The sequence below is a fragment of the Oncorhynchus clarkii genome, chromosome 17, assembly GCF_045791955.1.
Source record: "Oncorhynchus clarkii lewisi isolate Uvic-CL-2024 chromosome 17, UVic_Ocla_1.0, whole genome shotgun sequence".
Classification (NCBI taxonomy): Eukaryota; Metazoa; Chordata; class Actinopteri; order Salmoniformes; family Salmonidae; genus Oncorhynchus; species Oncorhynchus clarkii.
In genome coordinates this window covers 61,386,229-61,403,184 of record NC_092163.1, presented here as the reverse complement: position 1 = coordinate 61,403,184, position 16,956 = coordinate 61,386,229, and the positions used below count along the sequence as shown (strand labels likewise).

The 16,956-nt window shown below is 44.3% G+C and overlaps 1 protein-coding gene across 1 annotated transcript in view; it reads left to right on the top strand.

Moving 5' to 3' along the window:
* The window catches only part of LOC139371219 (succinate--CoA ligase [GDP-forming] subunit beta, mitochondrial-like), a 126,544-nt gene extending 110,024 nt beyond the window's left edge, over nt 1–16,520 (top strand). The window contains exons 10-11 of the mRNA XM_071111422.1: nt 8,971–9,091; nt 15,110–16,520. Of these exons, the coding sequence (XP_070967523.1) occupies nt 8,971–9,091; nt 15,110–15,225 (237 nt within the window). The 3' untranslated portion in view covers nt 15,226–16,520. The remainder of the gene's footprint in view (nt 1–8,970; nt 9,092–15,109) is intronic.
* Nucleotides 16,521–16,956: the final 436 nt, after the last annotated feature.

Below are 16,956 nucleotides of genomic sequence, written 5' to 3'. Positions count from 1 at the left end.
ACAAATCAAAAACTGAAAAATTGGGCGTGCAGCAAACTCTCTCCAGAAGTTCAGTGAGGATCTCTGAATGATCCAATGTTGACCTAAATGACTAATGATGATAAATACAATCCACCTGTGTGTAATCAAGTCTCCGTATAAATGCACCTGCACTGTGATAGTCTCAGAGGTCCGTTAAAAGCGCAGAGAGCATCATGAAGAACAAGGAACACACCAGGCAGGTCCGAGATACTGTTGTGGAGAAGTTTAAAGCCGGATTTGGATACAAAAAGATTTCCCAAGCTTTAAACATCCCAAGGAGCACTGTGCAAGCGATATTATTGAAATGGAAGGAGTATCAGACCACTGCAAATCTACCAAGACCTGGCCGTCCCTCTAAACATTCAGCTCATACAAGGAGAAGACTGATCAGAGATGCAGCCAAGAGGCCCATGATCACTCTGGATGAACTGCAGAGATCTACAGCTGAGGTGGGAGACTCTGTCCAATCTGGCCTTTATGGAAGAGTGGCAAGAAGAAAGCCATTTCTTAAAGATATCCATAAAAAGTGTTGTTTAAAGTTTGCCACAAGCCACCTGGGAGACACACCAAACATGTCGAAGAAGGTGCTCTGGTCAGATGAAACCAAAAGTGAACTTTTTGGCAACAATGCAAAACGTTATGTTTGACGTAAAAGCAACACAGCTCAACACAGCTGAACACACCATCCCCACTGTCAAACATGGTGGTGGCAGCATCATGGTTTGGGCCTGCTTTTCTTCAGCAGGGACAGGGAAGATGGTTAAAATTGATGGGAAGATGGATGGAGCCAAATACAGGACCATTCTGGAAGAAAACCTGATGGAGTCTGCAAAAGACCTGAGACTGGGACGGAGATTTGTCTTCCAACAAGACAATGATCCAAAACATAAAGCAAAATCTACAATGGAATGGTTCAAAAATAAACATATACAGGTGTTAGAATGGCCAAGTCAAAGTCCAGACCTGAATCCAATCGAGAATCTGTGGAAAGAACTGAAAACTGCTGTTCACAAATGCTCTCCATCCAACCTCACTGAGCTCGAGCTGTTTTGCAAGGAGGAATGGGAAAAAATGTCAGTCTCTCGATGTGCAAAACTGATAGAGACATACCCCAAGCGACTTACAACTGTAATCGCAGCAAAAGGTGGCGCTACAAAGTATTAACTTAAGGGGGCTGAATAATTTTTCACGCCCAATTCTTCAGTTTTTGATTTGTTAAAAAAGTTTGAAATATCCAATAAATGTCGTTCCACTTCATGATTGTGTCCCACTTGTTGTTGATTCTTCACAAAAAAATACAGTTTTATATCTTTATGTTTGAAGCCTGAAATGTGGCAAAAGTTCGCAAAGTTCAAGGGGGCCGAATACTTTCGCAAGGCACTGTATGTGTTTTTTGTCCTCAGAAGCGACAAGTCATTTTGAGGTGGGTTCAATCGGTTATTTGTTTTCGGGATAAACTGGGAGCTCCATTGATGTAGTGAGGAGGACTTCTGGTTTATATGGTGATTGCTTCACCGGGTTCTCCAATAGGCTAAGTGGAGCTTTCAAACTATTGCTCTCACCTACCTGTGGGAAGGTGGTGGGGACCTAGATAGAACTGGGCCCAATACCACAGCTGAACTGCTGATTCATGGTAGATCATTAGTGCCTGTAGGCCCTGTCTTCATTTGGAAAGGCTGCATGTTAACCGTTAGCCCCTGTTTTGGGTGGTGCAGCACGGTGGAGGAGCAGAATAAACAAGCCAGGACCTGCAGGCCTGTCAGAGGAGGCTGCTGCCACCAGATAAAGCAGAACAATGCCCTTAATAGGCCACAGAGAGACCAAGGATTTCCAGATGTTTCTGGACTATCTGCTAGGCTACAACAAAAGAGATGCGTTTCCTCTGACAGATTAGCAGTGGTCAGCAGGGGTACACTGCTGTTAGTGTGAAGCACAGTGCTAAATGTGTGTCGGTGTGATAATTCAGCAGGACTCACTTACCACAGGGATGCTGGCAGCAGACTGAGGAAATGCAATTCTGGATGGCTGGTTAGTTAGTTAGTTAAAATGAGCGGAAGAAAATCACTTTTTAGGTGTTGAGAGGTCTATAGGGGAGAAATATTATGGTTACTCCTCGTGTCTATTTTGTAGGTATCATGGGTTATTTTGGGGCTGGATAAATTGACTTGTTGGGTTATAATGTTGTGTATATACCAGTCAGTGATATGACATTCATCCTCATATTGTGTTGAACATGAGGCATAGGCATAAAATATGAATGTGTTTTATAAAATGCATTGACACTGGGGATTTGCAGTTCCTCTGTCTGTCAGCGTAGAGTCTACGAGGCTACATTTCATCCTGTCTTAAATGCAGTTCCTCTGTCAGCGTAGAGTCTACGAGGCTACATTTCATCCTGTCTTAAATGCAGTTCCTCTGTCAGCGTAGAGTCTACGAGGCTACATTTCATCCTGTCTTAAATACAGTTCCTCTGTCTGTCAGCGTAGAGTCTACGAGGCTACATTTCATCCTGTCTTAAATGCAGTTCCTCTGTCAGCGTAGAGTCTACGAGGCTACATTTCATCCTGTCTTAAATGCAGTTCCTCTGTCTGTCAGCGTAGAGTCTACGAGGCTACATTTCATCCTGTCTTAAATGCAGTTCCTCTGTCAGCGTAGAGTCTACGAGGCTACATTTCATCCTGTCTTAAATGCAGTTCCTCTGTCAGCGTAGAGTCTACGAGGCTACATTTCATCCTGTCTTAAATGCAGTTCCTCTGTCTGTCAGCGTAGAGTCTACGAGGGTACATTTCATCCCGTCTTAAATACAGTTCCTCTGTCTGTCAGCGTAGAGTCTACGAGGCTACATTTCATCCTGTCTTAAATGCAGTTCCTCTGTCAGCGTAGAGTCTACGAGGCTACATTTCATCCTGTCTTAAATGCAGTTCCTCTGTCAGCGTAGAGTCTACGAGGCTACATTTCATCCCGTCTTAAATACAGTTCCTCTGTCTGTCAGCGTAGAGTCTACGAGGCTACATTTCATCCTGTCTTAAATACAGTTCCTCTGTCTGTCAGCGTAGAGTCTACGAGGCTACATTTCATCCTGTCTTAAATGCAGTTCCTCTGTCAGCGTAGAGTCTACGAGGCTACATTTCATCCTGTCTTAAATGCAGTTCCTCTGTCTGTCAGCGTAGAGTCTACGAGGCTACATTTCATCCCGTCTTAAATGCAGTTCCTCTGTCTGTCAGCATAGAGTCTACGAGGCTACATTTCATCCTGTCTTAAACGCAGTTCCTCTGTCTGTCAGCGTAGAGTCTACGAGGCTACATTTCATCCCGTCTTAAATGCAGTTAGCAGGCTGGATAATGGAGGCTGAAAAGCCTGTTTCTACTGTGAAGCTCTTTCGCAGTTTGATGTGAAAGAGCCTTGACGGTATTGGAGCAGAGGCTGCTATGATCCTATTATGTGAAGTTTGAATCATTCACTGGGCCAGGTAGAACTCCTCATACGTTACAGGCATCAAGGTTCCCAAAGGATCCCGGTACAATAAACTTTATTCCTTTATGCTCTGCTGCAAGCAAATAAATTGCCTATATTTATCCTAGCTCAAATTATGAGGCTACTGTATCACAGGGGCAATTGGAGAATAGTACAATGTATGTTATTGAATTGCATCTGAGTGGATTTGAATTGATCTTTGTGTGATTTTGGGTTGGTCAGAGTTTGAGTCCGAGCTCAAATCGACTGGATCACATGTAAGATTGACTTTTGAATGGAGAAGGGATTGAACCAAAGGGATTGACCCTAACATTCCTTTCTGCTATTAATCAGTGTGACATTTAAAGAGCCAGATCTACGGTGGAGAGGCTCTGTGGTTCTACTGCTTCTCAACGTCTCTAAAGCCACTACAGTATGTAACCAATATGTCGTCAACCGTTTGCAGAATGGCTCCCGTGCGTCATCCAGGTGCAACACATTGGTGACGGAGGTGACACCTTACCCCCTCGCAGTATAAAGGTCATTGAAGCTTGATGTGAATGACATATTTACAGAGCTTTCTGAATATGGTGTTGTCTTCATCCACTTCCTGAACACTGAGGATACAAGGAACTTAGAGAGTGTTTTAGACCTCTGCTCATGGTGGCGCTGTGTGACAGCAGGTGGTTGATCATGTGTGCCTAGTCTTTTTACTCTGTAACGATAGATTTTTGGTTTGAAAACTCACATTGGAATCATGGCTAGTGATCACACTTAACCAAACATTTCTCAAATATTGTGTTGCAACCGTTAAAAGCCTGTTTGGTGAAAGTTGATCTCTTGTACACGGGCTAGGGGGCTGCTCTGTTTAACATGGTTTTGAATGACAAAACTCCACTGAAGTGAAGCCAACTATTTTTCATCCATATTTCTATAAACTCCTTTTACTTGCATGCGGGCATACATAAATCATGTCTCATGTATCATTTATATACATAGATGTTAATAGGACACTCGTGAATGGAAGAAATATGGTGCTACTGAATAGAGCTGGGATTGAAAAATGTGCTGCTGATGGCAACAGAATAGGGCTTGTACTGAGCTTCAGAACCAGCATCTTAATATGTATTGCCCCCCAGTGGTGAGGAGACAGAATAGCAGGACATTCACAAGTGTTACCCCGCGCATCCTTGTGTTGCGTTCTGTAAATCAGTCTCAAGCGCTGATGGGAAACTTCAATCACTCTGTGTGTCGCCAGAAACCGTCCGAACCACACGGTGAAGGAAAGATTAATTGTGAGATGTGCTTGTCTTACTGAACATGATTTTTATTGAGTTTGATTATCCACAACAGTGCTGTTACAGTATGTACAGTAAATCACACCTGGGAGCCACCACGGTGGTCCACAAGTCAGATCATGGGCGTTGATTGGGCTTCCTTGAGTGACATTGTATAAAGTTAAACTCGAGTGTAATATGTATGTTGATGTGTAGATATACCTTTCCTAGTGTGGTGTCCTTGGAGTATATATAGTCTAATGAGCTACAGGGAGAAATCAATGGCAGGGCTAAGGTTCAACAGAGCTTGGAGTATTGACAGATCTCACCACCAGAAGCCACAGCGACCTCTGCCTGTCTCTCTTTCTGTCTTTCTCTTATCTATTACTCTCGCTCTCTTTCTAGCTTGCTGTAACTCTCCCTTTCTAGTGCTCTCTTCTCTCTCTCCTCTCACTCTCTCCTCTCGCTCTCTCTCCTATTGCTATTTCGCTCTCCCTCCTCTTGCTATCTCGCTCTCTTCTCGCTCTCTCTTCTCGCTCTCTCCTCTCGCTCGCTCTCCTCTTGCTATCTCGCTCTCTTCTCGCTCTCTCTTCTCGCTCTCTCCTCTCGCTCGCTCTCCTCTCTCTCCTCTCGCTCTCTCCTATTGCTATTTCGCTCTCCCTCTTGCTATTTCGCTCTCCTCTCGCTCTCTCCTCTCGCTCTCTCCTCTCGCTCACTCTCCCCTTGCTATCTCGCTTGCTCTCTTCTCGCTCTCTTCTCGCTCGCTTCGCTCACTACTCTCGCTCGCTTCGCTCACTACTCTCGCTCCTCTCGCTCGCTCTCCTCTTGCAATCTCGCTCTCGTTCTCTCTCCTCTTGCTATCTCGCTCTCTTCTCGCTCCTCTCATTCTCTCTCCTCTTGCATTCTCGCACTCGTTCTCTCTTGCTGTCTCGCTCTCGTTCTTTCTCCTCTTGCTACTCCGCTCTCGTTCTCTCTCCTCTTGCTATCTCACTCTTGTTCTCTCTCCTCTTGCTATCTCGCTCTCGCTCGCTCTCCTCTTGCTATCTCACTCTCGTTCGCTCTCTTGCTGTCTCGCTCTCGTTCTCTCTCTTGCTATCTCGCTCTCATTCTCTCTCCTCTTGCTGTCTCGCTCTCGTTCTCTCCTCTTGCTCTCTCGCTCTCGTTCTCTCTTGCTATCTCGCTCTCCCCTCTTGCTCTCTCGCTCTCGTTCTCTCTTGCTATCTCGCTCTCGTTCTCTCTTGCTATCTCGCTCTCGTTCTCTCTTGCTATCTCGCTCTCGTTCTCTCTTGCTATCTCGCTCCTCTCGTGCTCTCTCTCCTTGATATCGCATTCTCTCCTCTTGCTATCTCGCCCTCGTTCTCTCCTCTTGCGATCTCGCTCTCGCACGCTCCTCTTGCTATCTTGCTCCTGCGCACTCCTTTTGCTATCTCGCTCTCTTCTTGCGCTCTCCTCTCGCGCTCTCTCACCTCTTGCCGCTCTCTCCTCTTGCGCTCTCTCCTCTTGCGCTCTCTCCTCTTGCGCTCTCTCCTCTTGCTATTGCGCTCTCTCCTCTTGCTATTGCGCTCTCTCTCCTCTTGCTATTGCGCTCTCTCTCCTCTTGCTATTGCGCTCTCTCTCCTCTTGCTATCGCGCTCTCTCTCTCCTCTTGCTATCGCGCTCTCTCTCTCCTCTTGCTATCGCGCTCTCTCTCTCTCCTCTTGCTATCGCGCTCTCTCTCTTGCTATCGCGCTCTCTCTCCTCTTGCTATCGCGCTCTCTCTCCTCTTGCTTTCGCGCTCTCTCTCCTCTTGCTATCATGCTATCTTTCCTCTTGTTATCTCGGTCTCTCTTGCTATCGCGCGCTTTCTCTTGCTATCGCACGCTATCTCTCCTCTCGCTATCGCGCTCTCTCTCCTCTCACGTACTCTTCTCACTCTGCTCTCGCTCTCTCTCCTCTCACATACTCTTCTCACTCTCCTCTCGTGCTCTTTCTCCTCTCGCTCTCTCTACCTCTCTGTGATTTTGTCTGATTGTAATGCTGTAACTGGGCAGAGGCAGTGTCAGGATTAGACCAATCTGCTGTCTGTGCCTGGGGCGAGAGCTACCTAGGGCCAAGGGGAACACACACTCACACCTCCAGGCTGTGGAGATGACATCTACCTTTAGAAAGGAACATTCAGGCCCTGCTTCAGATCTCACCTACAGTAGCAGGATGTAAGGGTGACAGTGAAATTGTTTTATGCAAGTTTGGACCAATGAGACTCTCTCTCACACCACCTCTCACTCACTATAGACGGAATGTTCTGTTGAGAAGCAATTTTGTCTGTGCGTGTGTAGTGCATGTGTGTGTCTTTGGCATGGCTGTCCCTGTGTTATTGGTTATGGTACTGGCTCTAATAGTGTGGTATCAGTCACAGATGACAGTGATGAACAACACCTCCACCTGAGGACTGCTTCTCCTTGGAGATTGACAGCTGCTCCACATTAATATTGCTGTCTGACGAACACACACAAACACACACCATGTAGTGTGTCCTCAAAGAGGACATATTCAATGGCAAACATATACAATGTTGTCTGACTTGAATCCAGGAAAAGCACACTCATCAAACGGCAATACAATTCTTGAACCAATATGTTGTATTCCAATGTTCAGTCTATACACTGGCTTTTTTTAGTTACATATGCAGATCTCAAGAATATGGCCCAAGGAGATTGGATTTGGCCCAAGAAGAGTGTGTAAACATCATTAACTCACACACGCACACACACACACCATTCACACACACAGTGGCTCTTACAGATTAGAGATGATAAACAAACATGCATGATTAATCCTCTGCTCACACTCAACTTTTCACACAACTGCCCTGAGTAATTACTGTTGTGTTTTGTTAGTGTAATTACCCTGTCTGGCCAGACATCACACAGTCTGCCCTGGGTAATTACTGTTGTGTTTTGTTAGTGTAATTACCCTGCCTGGCCAGACATCACACAGTCTGCCCTGAGTAATTACTGTTGTGTTTTGTTAGTGTAATTACCCTGTCTGGCCAGACATCACACAGTCTGCCCTGAGTAATTACTGTTGTGTTTTGTTAGTGTAATTACCCTGCCTGGCCAGACATCACACAGTCTGCCCTGAGTAATTACTGTTGTGTTTTGTTAGTGTAATTACCCTGTCTGGCCAGACATCACACAGTCTGCCCTGAGTAATTACTGTTGTGTTTTGTTAGTATAATTACACTGTCTGGCCAGACATCACACAGTCTGCCCTGAGTAATTACCCTGCCTGGCCAGACATCACACCGTCTGCCCTGAGTAATTACCGTTGTGTTTTGTTAGTGTAATTACCCTGCCAGGCCAGACATCACACAGTCTGCCCTGAGTAATTAATGTTGTGTTTTGTTAGTGTACTTACCCTGTCTGGCCAGACATCACACAGTCTGTCCTGAGTAATTACTGTTGTGTTTTGTTAGTGTAATTACCCTGCCTGGCCATACATCACACAGTCTGCCCTGGGTAATTACTGTTGTGTTTTGTTAGTGTAATTACCCTGTCTGGCCAGACATCACACAGTCTGCCCTGAGTAATTACCCTGCCTGGCCAGACATCACACAGTCTGCCCTGAGTAATTACTGTTGTGTTTTGTTAGTGTACTTACCCTGCCTGGCCAGACATCACACAGTCTGCCCTGAGTAATTACCCTGCCTGGCCAGACATCATACAGTCTGCCCTGAGTAATTACTGTTGTGTTTTGTTAGTGTAATTACCCTGCCTGGCCAGACATCACACAGTCTGCCCTGAGTAATTACTGTTGTGTTTTGTTAGTGTAATTACCCTGTCTGGCCAGACATCACACAGTCTGCCCTGAGTAATTACTGTTGTGTTTTGTTAGTGTAATTACCCTGCCTGGCCAGACATCATACAGTCTGCCCTGAGTAATTACTGTTGTGTTTTGTTAGTGTAATTACCCTGCCTGGCCAGACATCACACAGTCTGCCCTGAGTAATTACTGTTGTGTTTTGTTAGTGTAATTACCCTGCCTTGCCAGACATCACACAGGTTGCCGCAGGTTTACTGTTTCAGTCTTTTCTCTCCCTCTATCACTATACTGTAAACATTTTAGATATGAAGACATCAATGTGTGTAAGACGAATTGTAGGTGTACAGCATAGGAGAACCCGTTATAAGTTTGAACATTTCTTAGGACTATAATAACCCTCCTGTCCTCCGGGCCACAGGTGGAGGCCATCCTGGTGAACATCTTCGGGGGCATCGTCAACTGTGCCATCATTGCCAACGGCATCACCAAGGCTTGCCGTGAGCTGGAGCTCAAAGTTCCCCTGGTTGTCAGGCTGGAAGGTGGGTACTGTACAGGTGGTGCTACACCCACAGTTCTACACCCCTACCTACCATCAGTTTGACTAGTCTTTACACTCCCGGCCCACAGCTCTACACCCCTACCTACCATCAGTTTGACTAGTCTTTACACTCCAGGCCCACAGCTCTACACCCCTACCTACCATCAGTTTGACTAGTCTTTACACTCCCGGCCCACAGCTCTACACCCCTACCTACCATCAGTTTGACTAGTCTTTACACCTCCCGGCCCACAGCTCTACACCCCTACCTACCATCAGTTTGACTAGTCTTTACACTCCCAGACGCTAGTGTCCCACCTCGACAACAGCCAGTGAAATTGCAGGGCGCCAAATTCAACACAACAGAAATCTCATAATTAAAATTCCTCAAACATACAAGTATTATCCACCATTTTAAAGATAAACTTCTTGTAAATACAACCACAGTGTCCGATTTCAAAACCTTATTTTTGTTTGCGCGATTTGTCCAGTAACCCGAATGCAGAAGGCGCGTGCACTAATTCCAGACAATAAAAGTTAGTAGAAACGTGCCAAACAATGTTTAAAATCAAACCTCCGGTTATTTTTGTCATAAATAATCAATCATATTTCAACCGGACTAAAGCTTTGTCAATAGGAAAGGAGAAACAAGAAAGGCTCGTTCACAATCAGACGCATGGCTGATGAATGGAAATTTCCACTGGCCACTGATTGAAAGTGCTGTATCTCCCTAATTTTTCAGAGTAAAAAGAAAGTAAAAGTGCAATATGTGCCATGTAAGAAAGCTAACGTTTCAGTTCCTTGCTCAGAACATGAGAACATATAAAATCTGGTGGTTCCTTTTAACATGAGTCTTCAATATTCCCAGGTAAGAAGTTTTAGGTTGTAGTTATTATAGGAATTATAGGACTATTTCCCTCTATAGCATTTGTATTTCATTAACCTTTGACTACTGGATGTTCTTATAGGTACTTTAGTATTGCCAGTGTAACAGTATAGCTTTCATCCCTCTCCTTGCTCCTCCCTGGGCTCGAACCAGCAACACAACGACATCAGCCACCATCGAAGCAGCGTTTACCTATGCAGAGCAAGGGGAACAACTACTAGAAGGTTCAAATCGAGTGACCTTTGAAACTCTATTACCGCGTGCTAACTAGCTAGCCATTTCACTTCGGTTACACCAGCCTCATCTCGGGAGTTGATAGGCTTGAAGTCATAAACAGCGCAATGCTTGACATACAACAAAGAGCTGATGGCAAAACGCAAAGAAAGCGCTGTTTGAATGAATGCTTACGTGCCTGCTTCTGCCTACCACTGCTCAGTCAGACACTTAGATACTTGTATGCTCAGTCAGATTATATGCAACGCAGGACACGCTAGATAATATCTAGTAATATCAGCAACCATGTGTAGTTAACTAGTGATTATGATTGATTGTTTTTTATAAGATAAGTTTAATGCTAGCTAGCAACTTGCCTTGGCTAACTGCATTTGCGTAACAAGCAGTCTCTTTGTGGAGTGCAACGAGAGAGAGGCAGGTCATAATGGGTTGGAATAGTTAACTGTAAGGTTGCAAGATTGGATCCCCTGAGCTGACAAAGTGAAAATCTGTTGTTCTGCCCCTGAACGAGGCAGTTAACCCACCGTTCCTAGGCCGTCATTGAAAATAATGTGTTCTTAACTGACTTGCCTAGTTAAATAAAGGTATAAAAAATATATATATATTATTTTTTTTTACATTTAAATCGGCGCCCAAAAATACCGATTTCCGATTGTTATGAAAACTTGAAATCGGCCCTAATTAATCGACCTTTCTGATTAATCGGTCGACCTGTAATATATATATATGTATATCTTTATTTAACAAATTGTTATTTACAATGAGGGCCTACCAAAAGGCACTCCTCCGGGGATGGGGGCTGGGATTAAAAACAAACATTTTAAATTAAAATATATGACAAAACACACATGACAAGAGAGACAACACTACATAAAGAGAGACCTAAGACGACAACATAGCATGACAGCAACACATGAAACACAGCATGGTAGCAACACATAACGTTCCAGTTGTTAGCTGCATCAAACTGAAAAGACGAGCGACCCAGGGATGTGTGTGGTTTGGGGATCTTTAATAGACTGTGACTGGCAGAGCTGGTGTTGTATGTGGAGGATGAGGGCTGCCGTAGGAATCTCAGATAGGAGGAAGTGAGGCCTAAGAGGGTTTTATAAATAAGAATCAACTAGTGGGTCTTGCGTCGAGTTTACAGAGACCTCCTTTACAGAGGAGTATAGAGTGCAGTGATGTGTCCTATAAGGAGCATTGGTGGCAAATAAAACCCAGATAAACACTTCCTGTTGTTGGACACAGGGCTGAAAGAGGCAAATGATTGTGTTCAAATCCATAGCTGGGATTGACTTCCCTGAATAGTGGTGGCAGCATGTTTAGTGTGATCGATACTGCTTTGATCACACACACGTGTTTGTGTTGACTCTGCCAATATTTTTTCATGGAAGACACACAAAAAAACATTAATTGGCGGTTTCACTTTTCACAAACATGTCACAAATTGCCTCTGGCTCTCAAATTGGGGATTGGCTCAGAAGTTCATGGTGACCATTGGGTTGAATCAGAGTCCTCGTGGCGTTTAATCCTTGATTTAGCTGTGGTCATTACGGCTGGGACATCATAGAGCGGGATTGGTCAGAATCAATCAGCCTAGCTAGCTGCGCTGACCACAGACCCCATAATGGCAGGCTGCTCTTCAAAAGGATCAGCCCGGATTAACTCTGCCACTTTTAATTGGAAAGCCTTTTTTCTGCATCATTTGGCCACATGGTGGTTGGCTGTGACGACAGAGTGCCACAAGATGTGGAGTTGAGAATTTTATGCCAGTGGTTGATGTTTTATTAATGGGCTGGCTTTCATTCATTGGACTTTAGTTTATTGATGGACACTGCCTGGTTGTCAGGCTCTCCAATGCAGATAGTCATGCCTGATGTAAACACACACACACATGCACGCTAAATGTAAATGAGGAACTACTGCCCCCTCTCAGAGACTCTGGCCACAGTGTGTGTGCGAATGTGCATGTGTGGCATGTGTCTTTGTGTATGCATGAGTCTGTGTGTGTGGATAAAAGTCCCTTAAACGCGCCACACGGTCTTGTGAAAAGGGGATTATATTCCCTTCAGGCCATTCCGCTGGCTGGCTGGCTGTCTGTCGAGGCCAGGCTCTCCTTAATAAAGGAGAATGTGTGGGATATAGACGTTTTCCAATGTAATTAGAATGGACTAGTGGTTCTAGAGAGAGGTCGTGCTGACAGTATCATTCTAGCTTAATCTACTGCTGACTAGCTGCAGACCACACACACACACATCACTGACAGTATCATTACAGCCTTAATAAAGCCATCAGATGCTTTGGTCGGGCCATCACTGTCCAGCCGCGGACCACACACACACACGCCACAACAGACACGCCTGTCACATGCCCATTACCACAGACGCATACATAAACTCTCACTCCCTTCTCTCACTTTCTCTCTCTCTCTCACACACTCTTAGACACTCTAACATGTACACTTGGGGAAGGAACTATACTCTCTGAGTAGTTAGAAGTGTAAAATGAGAGAAGGAGAGCAGGGGAGGTGTTCCCTCCTTCAGGTCCCAGGCTGTGGCAGTGTAGTCGCCTCAGCAGGACAGTCCTCCAGGGTACAATAGGCCCCTGCTACAGCTTAATTTACAATTATCAGAATCTGCTATAAACTCAGGCAGGGTTGTCGGGGGCTCATGGTGCTTCTGGAGCCCGTGTAGCTCCAGCTCTGTCTCAGTGCCACTGTTTAGATCCCTCTACTACAACAGGAGGCATGCTCCCATCCCAGAGATCCCAGTTGAAGGTACTGGACAGGGCTAGTCATTATAACGCACTCCTTGTATTGTATAAGGGAGGATGTATTGATCATGTATGTTCATTCAGTACACTGCAGTTATGTGTTGCATAGAGAGAACACAGTTCTTTATTCCACATAGTAGAAATCCATTCTATTCTGTATGATATATATATTCACCATTCTATTCTGTGTGTGTGTGTGTGTGTGTGTGTGTGTGTGTGTGTGTGTGTGTGTGTGTGTGTGTGTGTGTGTGTGTGTGTGTGTGTGTGTGTGTGTGTGTGTGTGTGTGTGTGTGTGTGTATATGTGTGTGTGTGTATATGTGTGTGTGTATGTATGTATGTATGTATGTATGTATGTATATATATATATATATATATATCAGCACCATTGTGAATGTCCTTCCTCCTAGTAGTATAGTATAATGTGTCTCTTGAAGGGACAGGCCTCTGCTGATGTTTTCTTTAGACCTGACTGTGAGGTCTCTGGCAGCACCTAGTGGCTGTAGGTGAAACTACACCTCCCGTACGGTATCAGTATGCTGGGCTGCTGCTGTAGACAGACAGACACTGCTCCCTGCCGCTCATTCTGGAACTGCACTCTGCTCACTGACACAAGCTCTCTCCACACACCCTCCACAATCACACATGCAGAGGCACTCACACACGCTCTGTGTTTGTTGAACCCTATGTGTGGTGAGATTCTTAGAAGGTCTGTTGGTGTTAGATCTAGGAGTTGCAGTTCCAGGAATCCCGACAGAGCTAGGAACTAAGTATTTTCCTTATACAATATTTGTCTATAATCTTTTCTGTAAAAATATATTTGTATAGCAGCAGAGTGAAGGCTATATAAAGATGAATAGGAGTGTTTCTTGTCTCAGATTGGATTTGTTTATTAGCTGATAACCTCTCCACGACCTCTACAGGAATATGATCTCTGTGATTTGTCAATCCAAATTAAATTTATTTCAGTGTATTGAGCCTCTGAGTGAAAGCAGTGCCCTTTTCCATATAGATTTAGCAGAGGACAGAGAAGATGCTGTTCGGTTAGAAGATGACTTTGGATCCCCTATTTGCTGTGTGTCTGCCCAATGCCTTCCCTTCCTCTAATTAGATTACACAATTGATTGCTTTGTGCAGAACTCAAAAAATGTGTTTAGAATGAGTTATTATCTCACCGGACAAAAGCGCTGAAATATTAGGAGTTAAGTGGTGGCGGTAATATAATTCCTCATGAAACTGCTATTGATTAGAACATCCAGGCTCCTGAGATTTCACATATCATGCAATCTTAATTACACAGCAGTCAGGAGAGCCGCGCCGACGCGCACACACACACACACACACATCATAGTGATGTGGAACACCTGCGTTATGTAAATCCCCTCCTCCCTGCAGTACCATTCTCACCTGTGAAATCAGTGAATCAGTGAACAGCACATAGACAGCTGGGCTCTGTTGTTTCTGTGGGTTGGTTTTTTCTCTAAGGGAGAGCAGAGACAAGTTTGTGCGTAAGCTCTCACTATCTCACTCTTTCTTCCTATCTCTTTCTCGATCTAGCTCAACCTCTCCCCCATATCTCTCTTTTTCTGCCCCCCCCCTCTCTCTCTCCATCATTGCTCTCATGGTTAGTGCTGTGCTTTGAGGGAGCCAGTGTAGGCCTCAGAACTGTAGTGTCTCAGGGTGTCTCTGCATGGCTAGAGCTCCACTGGGGCATGATCAGATCAGCAGAGACCCCGCCAGCTGCCTGCCTCTCCTCTGACCTCCACTGCAGCCAATGGAACGCAGTACATTCCCTCTGCCCTTTTCAAGACCACTGGCTTTCTCACTCCTTCACAGACACATCTGTTCTATTTCACCAATGGAAGTATGCCAGTCATCCATTTTTCCATCTCTTGGTGCACCTGTCATTGGGTTAAGTTCTCCTGTGTTCTGTGTCTTTTTAGTCAGTGGGTGTAGCGGTGTGAGATGCAGCATACAACTCTCTCCTTCTACATCATAGACCATTCACTAACTGTGTGTGTGTGTGTGTGTGTGTGTGTGTGTGTGTGTGTGTGTGTGTGTGTGTGTGTGTGTATGTGTGTGTGTGTGTGTGTGTGTGTGTGTGTGTGTGTGTGTGTGTGTTATAGGGACAAATGTGCAGGAGGCCAAGAGGATCCTGTCAGAGAGTGGACTGCCCATCGTAGCCGCAAATGACCTGGATGACGCTGCCAAGAAAGCTGTGGCCGCCATTACCAGGAAGTAGAGAGCCTCAGCCTTCCATAACACTGACCAGTCCTTTCCCCTCTCTGTTCTGAGCACCCTAGTCCCTCCAAACTCTGCCCAAAACCAACCATGCTGGCTCCTGTTCCACTGCACAGGGCATGTACACCAATCCTTCAAATCCCAGTGCAAGAGGCGTCATTACAGTCCCTGGTTTGAATCCAGGCTGTATCACATCCGGTCGTGAATGGGAGTCCCATAGGGCGGCGCACAATTGGCCCAGCATCGTCCAGGTTTGGCCGGGGTAGGCCGTCATTGTAAATAAGAATTTATTCTTAACCGACTTGCCTAGTTAAAAACAAAAAAGAGACAAAATATTCAGCCCATCGCTACGTTTCAACCTCCTGTGTTATCATGATTACCATAACTGCAATATATCAGGTTGATTTATCATATAGCTTTTATCTATTTTCTGATCATAAAGTTTATACTATATTTCTGAAATTTGTTGGTATTTGGTTAGGTTTATACTATATTTCTGAGATTTCTTGGTATTTTTATGTTGGTGACTCTTTAATTGTTCATTCCATTTTGATAAGCTGAGAAATTTAAATGTATTTCTCTAGCTATATGATTACCTTTTCAAAAAAGCAAGAATAACATTGTATAACATTGGTGTTATTGTTTTATTAAACCATAGTAATACAAAAGGAAAGACAAGGATTTTTCAAAGTAAATGACATGTTCCAGACTGCATTTTCAGATGCCACTGTGAAATCATTCAAAAACATATCCCGGTATTCAGGAATGCATAGTAGTGTGTAGCTCACTTGACCCACCTGGAGTATTAGAGAGCAGCTTTTAATGGATTATGATTTTGTGTAGTTGTTTATGCGTTGTAGTAGGTGACCTCACTGTTTTTCCTTTGTTAAAATCCAGTTTATTGATGCCTTAATCAGAGGTCCTTAGTATGTGAAACCTCAACCTCACATGAGTATTACAGTATGTTTGAAACAACTCGTATGAAATGTAAAATGTTGTTGCCCTGTTAACTTTGTAATTCCATGTATGATTTTAAAGTAGGTCTACTACTTTAATCTATATAGCAGTATGTAACTTTGATAAATCATCTGTGCCTACTTGATGAGGGTAAAAACTGGTTTGTGAAGCCAACCAGCCAACACACTGTCCGTCATATGAATAATGCGGTAGAGATAGTTTAAATGAAATATTGTAATTTGATTTTTATAAATGTGAATGTATGTCATTCAGTTGAGATTAGGTCAACTGTACAGTATGAATAATTGGAGAGCTTAATAAAGGTGACTAAGTATTGTCTGTTGATTTATTTGATGCTGTTCGTGCTAATCTGGTTCTAGTTTTGTACCGTGCCTTTAGAAAGTATTCACATCCCTTGACTCATCCCTAATCTGGTTTTAGTTTTGTACCGGGCCTTTAGAAAGTATTCACATCCCTTGACTCATCCCTAATCTGGTTCTAGTTTTGTACCGGGCCTTTAGAAAGTATTCACATCCCTTGACTCATCCCTAATCTGGTTTTAGTTTTGTACCGGGCCTTTAGAAAGTGTTCACATCCCTTGACTCATCCCTAATCTGGTTTTAGTTTTGTACCGTGCCTTTAGAAAGTGTTCACATCCCTTGACTCATCCCTAATCTGGTTTTAGTTTTGTACCGTGCCTTTAGAAAGTGTTCACATCCCTTGCATCCTGTTAACAACAAGGCACTAAAGAAATACCAAAAAATTTGCAAGGCAA